This window comes from Belonocnema kinseyi, chromosome 6 (assembly GCF_010883055.1).
Source record: "Belonocnema kinseyi isolate 2016_QV_RU_SX_M_011 chromosome 6, B_treatae_v1, whole genome shotgun sequence".
Taxonomy (NCBI): Eukaryota; Metazoa; Arthropoda; class Insecta; order Hymenoptera; family Cynipidae; genus Belonocnema; species Belonocnema kinseyi.
The window spans coordinates 58,501,744-58,511,424 of record NC_046662.1 but is presented as its reverse complement, the minus strand read 5'-3'; the positions used below and the strand labels follow the sequence as shown (position 1 = coordinate 58,511,424).

General features: G+C 28.2%; 1 protein-coding gene across 1 annotated transcript in view; it reads right to left on the bottom strand.

Annotated features, from left to right (window-relative positions):
* LOC117174735 (disintegrin and metalloproteinase domain-containing protein 12) overlaps positions 1-9,681 on the bottom strand; it is a 170,000-nt gene that overhangs the window by 50,481 nt on the left and 109,838 nt on the right. The window contains exon 3 of the mRNA XM_033364067.1: positions 7,785-7,940. Within this exon, the coding sequence (XP_033219958.1) occupies positions 7,785-7,940 (156 nt within the window). The remainder of the gene's footprint in view (positions 1-7,784; positions 7,941-9,681) is intronic.

The following is a 9,681-nucleotide window of genomic DNA, read 5'->3' as shown; positions in this document are numbered from 1 at the left end:
TAGTCGGGAGTGGTGCTGACTGAAAACAGATGATTTGGAGCGATTCGCGCGCCATCTGTTGGTCATTCTAAGGACTTATTGAACTACCCTCGTATATCAAAAAGCTGGCACGCGAGAATTCCTCGCGATCAGCAACAACTAACTATTCCAGTCTGATTATAGTGCACCATGCGAGACTGACATTCTCTTTGTTTGTTTTCTAACTAAGGAAAATACGAGTTTTTCTAACAATGTGAGAGAAACTCACAAATGATTCTTATTAGTCACACTTGCTGAAAAGAATCGCTACGCGGCTGGGAACAATTTTCATACTTTTGTAACAATGATCAAGGTCGGGGAATACAATGATTATTAAGATGAGATTGTCTATAAATATTTTAGGATGGTATTCCTACTATATTAAAGTTGTCTGTCAATGGAATTAAGGAATTTGAACTCTTAAGCTTCAAATTTGTTTTTTCAAATAAATAAAAACTGAGCAGCAAATCATTTAAATTAATTTTACACTAGAAATATTAAAAATTGAACGATTACAGTTTTATTATAGACATTTATTAAATTAAAAGTTAAATTATTTTCATTTTAAATAGTTTAAAAATCAGTTTAAAAATGTATTTAAAATTTAAATTATTTTTTAGATGTTTTCAGAACTTCTAAACAAATTTTGAAATGATTCGAATTCTTCTTTACATTTTTTTACACACAGCAAAATACAAAATATTTCCTTAAAATCTGTCAGATTCATTTTTAACAATTGAGCTGCTGGATCGAATAAGGGCACATCAATTTTTTCGGCTGGAGCGGGATGAGTTCTCGTAGTTTTCAAAATTTGTTTAGAACATTACCTTTTGGAAATTCAATTACTGCAAGAAATTTTTATAAATTCAGTAAAAAAAATATTTTTAGAATTCTTCTTTTTGTCCTGTCAGGATTCATTCAAAAAATGTTGTGCCCTTATTCGATCCGGCACGCCGGAAAAGTGAGGTCCGGCAGCAGCTCAATTTTAGAAATATTTTTAGACTTTTCAAAATAAAAAGTAATTTTCAATTTTCCTAGGAACCTGAAGAAAATGTTTTTGAAGCCTTTCATAATTCTCACAAAGCTTCTATACTTTTTGTTTTAAATCTGTATAAATCTATATTAGTTTTTAAATTAGGCCATCGTGGTCTGTTCGCACCGAAATTTCGGTATGAATAATCGGATTTTGTCGGTATACGTAGACACTTTATTCAAATTATTTTAAATCATTTCAAATTTTTAATTAATTTTGAATTTTTCCAGAACTTCTAAATATCTTTTTAACTCACTCGATTTTTTTCTAGGAATTATAGGTGTGCAATATTTAATATACATCAAAATTCAACAATTTTACTTGTAAATTAAAATTTTTTTTTTAAATAGACAATAACATTTTAAAGTTTAGTTTTTTGTAAAGTTTTGAATATTTGATTTATAATGACTGATTTTACATAGAAAATGAAATATTTTTAAATACATATTAAGCAACTGAGCCGCCGCACAGTGGGAGAAAAAGCACATTTTTTGACAAAAATCGACTGACTCTATTTCTTCAAAGACTTTGAACTTCATTAAAAAAGTTCATAAATCAATGTAAAAACTATATACAAATAATTTATTAGTGGGTTTAAGTAAAAAAATTTTCTTTATAATGTTATAAACAAATTAATTTACAAAAGTAATTTTTCGTGATTTGCAATGATTAGCTAATTTTGACCCATAGCTTTTGTATAAAGTATCTCAGATAATGGGTGTGGGCTTACAGTAAGTTAAGAATAGCTAACGATTCCCAATTATTTAAACAATTTTTGTAAACCAATTTACATTTTGACAATTTTTTTATGAAAAGGCTTGATTTTTTGTGGAATCAACTTAAAATGTTTTTCCTAAGACCCCATGCTATCATATTTTTCATAGTGACCAAAAAATGTTAATTATTTAAGCAACGTAGATTAGTTTATGAAAATTGTTTGAATAATTAACATTTTTTAGACACTATGAAAAATATGATAGCAAGGAGTCTTAGCAAAACATTTTAATTGATTCCGCAATAAAAAAATCAAGCCTTATCATCATAAAATGGTCAAAATGTGCATTTTTTAATAAAAATTGTTTAAATAATTAACATTTTTTGGTCAGTATGAAAAATATGATAGCAAGGAGTCTTAAGAAAAGATTTTAAGTTAATTCCGCAAAAATAATAAATTTTTAACTAAAAACGATCAATTTTTAATCAAGAATTGAATTGTTGAATTTTCAGTTAAAAAAATTAATCTCACAAAAAAAATAATACATTTTCAACAAAATAGTTCGAGACAATGATATAAAGCTTTTACAAATAACGGATATTTTTTATTCCGTTTAATATTGTAATTAAAAAAAATTAAGCACCGTCTCGAAAAAATTCCCTAACATTAAAAAAAATCCCTGATATTGTCAGGTTTTCCATAGGTATATAAAAATTTCCTGAATATTCCAGGGTTTTCAGATAGGAAAAGCACCCTGATTTTTAATTAAAAGAATTTTAAATTGAAAGCCTTTGAAGGTAAACAATTAAGATAATTTTGAAATAATGCGTTCAATTTAACGACATTTAAAGCTGAGTTTTTTATTAGAAATTTCAAAATTAAACTCGAATGCAATTATACAATGAATATTTTTGAGGGTATTCGAGGGAAATAAAGATATTGTTTCATTTTTATGGAAACGGAAGTGAGTAATTCGCGTATCCGACTAATTACGAATACGGCTCAGTGTCTCTTTCTCTTGTATGCAAATGATAACGACTATTCAAAACGAGTGGCATAGTCGACTCAATTAAGAAAGGCAATTGGTAAAATTCAAAGCCAGATATAGAATGAAGCACAACGAACTCACACTTGATAATAGCTTGTTATTGCTGTCACAACGAATTTAAAAAAAAAAATTTATACGAGACTATAGTGTTAATGACCCTGCATTCCATGAGAGAAGAGGATAATTCAAAATGTGACCTTTAATTAGGGATCCGTCAAATTTAGCACGTTTTTTCTTGTCAGATTTTCAAGAGCAAAATTTTTTCACTTTAATAGTATAAAGCAAATTAAGATTATTTATTTGATTATTTTATATGAAAGGAGGAAGTTCAGAAGTAGACAATAAAAAAAATTGAAATTTTTCAGGACAGCGAAAAAACATTCTGTAAAATCGAAATCGCAATATAAAGATAAGACAGAAGTCCACTTCCGAGATGAAGTATTGCTGATTAAAGCCCAAAAAAATTTGATCAGAAAATGTTATCCAGTTTCGAGGTAATCGATGTGTCAGTGGACAATCTAAAAGTAACGCTGATTATAAATTGCAACGGGCTTGGCTGCGGATTGCGATAAAAATATAATGGTGTTCGGTAGCGATTGAAAATCGAATTTTTAATTTTTCACAGTAATCAATAATTTCAAGAAATACAGTCAAGCAGAGAAAAAATGTATCACTACGTAAAAATTTGAACTAAAATTTAAGTTAAATTGTTTCTTTGGCTGTTTTAAAAAATGAAAATTCTAGCAACTCTGTACTTGAGATTAAAATGAGTAAATTTCAAAAAAAACGATTCAAAAATTTAAAATACTTCAATTAATACAAAAAGTTTGAAATTTTTAAATTTTTTACTCTTCAAGCTTTAATTCATTCATTATTGAAGCTTCCAATTCGAAAAAATATCATTTTTAACATGTTCAGAATGATTAAGCTTTGAAGATTCACAATATTTAGAATTCTTCAATTTTGAACGGCGAATACGACAGTGATTGTTTTTGGATAGAAATTAATTTTTTAGTAAAAAAATCGATCTAATCGATTTACGCAATTCTAAAGCAGATTAATTTTTGAGGCCTTGAAACTAAACTTTTTTCCTTCAAGCTAAAATTCGAAAATATCTGGTATGAAATTTCATATTTCTGGCAGAATCCAAGTTTAAATTTCAGAATGTTGTAGTTTTAAATTGAAATATTCAAAATGTCAGAGAAATTTTACTATTAAATATTTCGAAATTGCAAAAATCCATATTGAAAGCCTTGATAGACAGTTTTAATAATTTTATGCCTGAGCATTCTAAATTGTTTGGTTCCTGTTTTAACCATATCTTTAATTAAGCATTTTTGACTTCAGTGTGTCTAGAATAAATTCAAAACCATGAAAAATTAAGAATATAACTTCTTAAATTCAAGTTTACAAAATTCTAATGTTTTAGAAATATCCACAGAAAATATAATTATTTTTATTTAAAAATAAATTAAATTTGAAATAGTTTAATTTAGAAAAGTATAATCAACCATTTAAAAAGATTTAATTGTTAAATTATTTAAATTTGTTTCAAATAACTTGAATTTTAAGGATTTTGAGTATAAAAAAGTTTTAATATCATTATAATTTTTTTTAGTTTTAAAATAAATTTCGAATTTGTTTAATTTTCAAACTTCAACAGTAGAAATTGCTTCATTTTGAATGTTTTTTTAAATAATTCTATTTCAAAGGTTTGTAATTGAACATTTCTAATTTTTAAACGATTTAAATTTAGTTTAAACAATTGAAAATTTACAAGATTTGACCATATAAAAGGTTTAATGTAGAACATGTTTCATTTTGAATGTTTCCTATTTAAAACAATGTTAAACGTGTATTCAGTATTATTCAATTTTAATGTTTATAATTGTAAATTCTCACTTTTGCAGGTTGATAATTATGGTAAATTTATTTTTTGCAAATAGAAAAATTTGCTTAATCCATTATGATATTAAATTATATTTTTTTATGAAAGAAAAATTCGAATTTCTGCAATTTGCAGAAGCTTTGTCTTCGAAATTATTCGATTGACCAATTTTTTAAATTTAAGTCCGAAATTGTTCAAGTTTGAGAGTTGCGCATCAAAATATTTTCATATCCCATCATTTTTAATTTCATATTATTCAATTTTAAATGCTTTTATTAGGCAATTATACAGGTGCAATTCCCTTTCATTACATTCGAAATATTATCCTTTTTTCAAAATTTTTTCTGATCTAAAATTATATGATTTGGAAAGTTTTCAATTCAGAATCGTTCAATATATATATATATATATATATTTAATTTCAAATGCTTTCAATTCGAAATTCCTAATTATCAATTATTTTTTCAAACATTTTTTAACTAAGTTAATTTTTTTTGCCTGAAAATACTGAAATGGATAGAGTTGCTACTATTTCTCCGACAAAATTTCGAATAAAAATATGAGTTTTTTTATTCGCATCGTAGAAAAAATCATATCAACGGAAACAGAAGCTGTTTGAGATTTATTTTTATCTTGAAACGTTCAACGACTCTGCTTTAGAATTTATTATCAAGTTTAGTTGGTGATAAAATGAAATAAACTGAAATAAATAATAAAGTATTGTCTACGAAGAATAATTTTTTAATTTGATTTAATTATTAGTGAGGCCGAAAATTTTTTATTTGGTCAACTGTTCCTGTTGAATTATGCAATTATAAATTTATATTCCATGCAAACTTCATGGACGTCGATCGATGCTGGAGTTAGCTGTAGCTAAAAAAAATAGTGTATGACTCATGTGGTTTTCCTGATTCATATTAAGACAGGTGCACGTGGAAATAAAATTTTAATTTATTTTGAATTATGCTTAAGACGACTCGGAAGTGCATTAAGAAACCGGTAATATAATTTATTGCATTTTTTAAAAACCATTAGTCTTTTTCTTCTAGGAAATTCTTATTTGTCAGTTTTAATTATTCCGTAAATAATGATTCATTCTTCGAAATACAAAAGGCTTAATTTTTTAAATAAACTTTTAACGTAAAATTCGGATGATAAATGTTAAATCAGTAATTTTTGATAAATTCAATGTACATAATAAAAATCGTATTGTGATCGTATTTATAGAGGGATGCACAATTTCTTAGATAAATGCAATCAAATTTTTAAAAATAATAATTTCAAGGGCAAAAAATAAAAAGCTTAAAATATCGGTTTATTAATTTATTGAGTTCCAAAAATCATAAAACCGTAAGCATTTTTACTCATTCATATCTAAAATTTAAGAGTTTTCAATTTTAATGCTTCAAAATTGTATACATTATAATTGTTAATCTTTAAGAATAGAAAACTTAGTGGGACGATGGTCGTGGGAGCTAAAACGTACGCTTTGGACTCACTCCTTCGGCTTGCGGGTTCGATTCCCGCCTCGCACTCTGGAAGAGTCTCGGTGGCCCATGCGGTGAACAATAGCCTAGCAAGGGAGTTGTTCATCTCCAGAGAGTCATGGGACCACCGGTACCTCTAGAGAAAAAAAGGTTTTCTCTAAGTACTTTTAAGGCTGTTGCTCTTGGTGGTTCGGAACCCACCTTAAACTGTAGGTCCCCCTTCCACCACCAAGTAAGTGTGTGGAGGGTGTGTAAAGGAATAGAGAAGGTGTAAGAAAAATGTAAACCCTTAGGGGACACATTAGAAGCTTCCATTCCATTGAATAGAAAACTTTTTTGTTTTGGAAATTTACAATAAAAAATATGCAAGTTTAAAGTTTTACAATTTAAAATGCTCTACTTTTGTCTTATGATCTTCAAGACCATCATGAATTTGTACTTATGAATTTGAAAATTGTAGTTTTTTAAAAATTTGAAAATTTAGGATTAAAAATTCGGTAATGTTGGTGTTTTGCTTTCGAAATTTCGTCAATTTGGAAAATTTACAATTGGAATCTTGTCATTTGGTTTTCAAAATTCAACCATTTTTATTTACACATCTTCAAACCTAAAGATCTTTGAATGGAAAATCTTCAAAATTGAACTTTAAAAAAAAATGTTAAAATTATAGAACTTTGAATTGTAAATCTATAGAATGGAAGAGTTTTTAATTTTGGAAATTCACAAGTTAAAATTATGCAAGTTTTGAGTTTTATCATTAAAAATGGAGTAATTTTGGTCTTGAAATCGGAAGATTGAAAATTGAAAATTTGTCTTTTGATCTTCAAAGTTATCGAAATTTAAGAATATGTATTTTATTACGATTAAAAAAAAAAAGAATTTTTAATTGCGAATCTTCAGAATAGAATTATTTCAAAAAGATATTAAAAATTTTATGAGTTTAAACTAAAAACATTAAAAATTAAACAAGTTGGCGACCTAAAAATTGTAAACATCTACTTTTCATTCTGGTTGCGATAAAATCTTATACATTAGTCTCTCACAAAGCTTTTTTTTCCTCTTCTTCTTGTCTTATATTGGAACGAGGTTCTCACTAAGCGCCCGCATGGTTCAGCCACGCCCCTAGGGCTTGGCGGGAATTATCTCTGAGACACATTGGCGGATTATTTAAATATTGTCTCGCGCACGCGCATTTGAATGCCACGCTCAAGGCTCGTAACGAATTCAGAGGTAATGGAAGGGAGCGGCACTTGGTGAGAAAGGTGCTTTGTAAACTTTGAATTCGATAACTAGGTAATCCAAATAAGAAACATGAAATAAGTGCGCATAGTACGCTATTTTATCTAGTATTTAATAAAGTATGACAATTATTTCGAGAACTTAAAGAATAAATTAGATTTAAGAAAGGGAAAAAAAGAATTCTGTAAAAGGATTCTTCTTTCGATCTCTCTAGTAGCTTAAGGGAAAACCACCCGACCGGCAATCGGAAATTCTGCGGTTCAATGCCCAGCGGAGCAAAGATCTTTTTTCAGAAAAAATGTAATGAAAAAATTTAAGAAAGGGGTTAAAATTGATGAAATGATGATGGCACTTACAACTTTGGAAGGGGTGTCAACTTTATAAGAACCCTCATGTTGGTGCCGTTGTTGAAAGCCGACGGGAATGAGATCAGTATTCAATCGAAGATCCAGGATCCTTCTTACACCGTCTAACTCGTATCCAACTGTCAGCACGTCGACATGCTCAATGTCCTGAAACCGCAAAAAAGTGGACTAATGAGCGACTGACAAATACAAGAAACTTACCTAGAGAAATTGAATTTTTCTTCAGACGTGAAGTTTCCAGAATAATTACTTCCTATTAGAAAAATGTGAGAGAGAATAATTCAATGGCTCCTTCAGTGAATTCATTCTCTTACTTTGATCAAATCATTGACTTAATTCTCATTAAAACTAATGCAAATATAAATTCCGGATTTTATTTATTTACTCCAACTTTCCGCCTCGGGATGAAGAAAAATATGACAGAGAAATTTTAATATTCATATAAACATACCTGGCATTCTGTATTATTATTTACATTAAAGAAAGTTAAGACAAATTTAAATATAATTATTTATAACATTTTGCGTACGTAACATAACATTGATTAGTACAGAACATAAAAAATATCTTAAAATTAAAATTTCTTGATATTTAGCATATTTTCTTGAGAAATTAATTAGTGATTTGCTTCTCGTTATTGATGTGAGAAGTGGTAGTGATCTAAATCATTACACCGCTTACAAATTCAATGTTGTAAGATGACCTTAAAAGTCACCTTTATTAAACCAGTTTTTAAAACATGCAGAAACTCCGCATAGTAATACATATTGTCGGCATTTTTTTAATAAATAAGTCTTGATATGTTATAAATAACTTTTAGTACTTTATAAAAATTTCATAAAATATTCTAATATATTTTTAATTTTTGGAGATCATAAAAAATTAACTATTAAATTTGTAATTATTTGTTTTTAATGAGTGCAACAATGGCCCATTTCCTTATTTAGATTTCAATTGCACATACAATATTTCTCAGCCGTAAGTTACTTGTTTACCTTAATAAACGATGAGTCAGATTATTTCAAATTATGATTCTTCTTGGAAATTGTTATCCTAGGTGTCGTGCACTTTGCGTTTAAATGCAAGAGCAATAACGATTAATGATTGATGATAACGAGATATCACTTAACAATGGTAATGTAACTCGACATTTTTTTTATTGTATAAGGTGGTTATAAGTTTCTTAGCCTTAATCGTGAAATAATTTTATAAATCTCAGGAGATCTTTAAATAATAGCTTGAAGGGAATTATTTATTTACATTATTCTAAAACTTTTTAAACAATATAATTTTTCAAACAATTCTGTGTATTCCGTCGACATTTTCTACATGATTATTTTTTACATGGATATTTTTTATTATTTTCCATTGATTATTTTCTAATTAAATATTTCATACAGGAATATTTTCTAAATTATTAAATGATCAATAAAAAAAAGATTAAAACAGCATTGAACATTTTTTTATTGTATCTCTTTAGTAATAAAAATCTGCCCGCTTTGCGGGCACAGTCTTATCACGCGCTGCGCTCCCAATTTTGAACGCGCCTAGGGCGCGCGAAGGTTGAATCTGGCGCTTCTCGCTCGATAATAGGTTACCTCGCGCTTCGCGCTCGAACATAATTACACCTTGCGTTTCGCGCTCGGATATTTATTCTTTGCATTTGGAATGCTTGAAAAAAACTTTATCAAAAAGATCTCTTTTAGATGGCAGTATTTATATGCGTCTTCATATTCTGAATTGTCTATTTAATTAAGCATAATCAAAGATTAAGTTTCTCAAAGCTCTGTAGGCTTTGAGGTACACATTCTCATTGTGACACTCGCGCTGCGCGCTCGATTTCCGACATACATTTGTAAACAGGTTTTGTTGGATTTTTTTTTCTTAT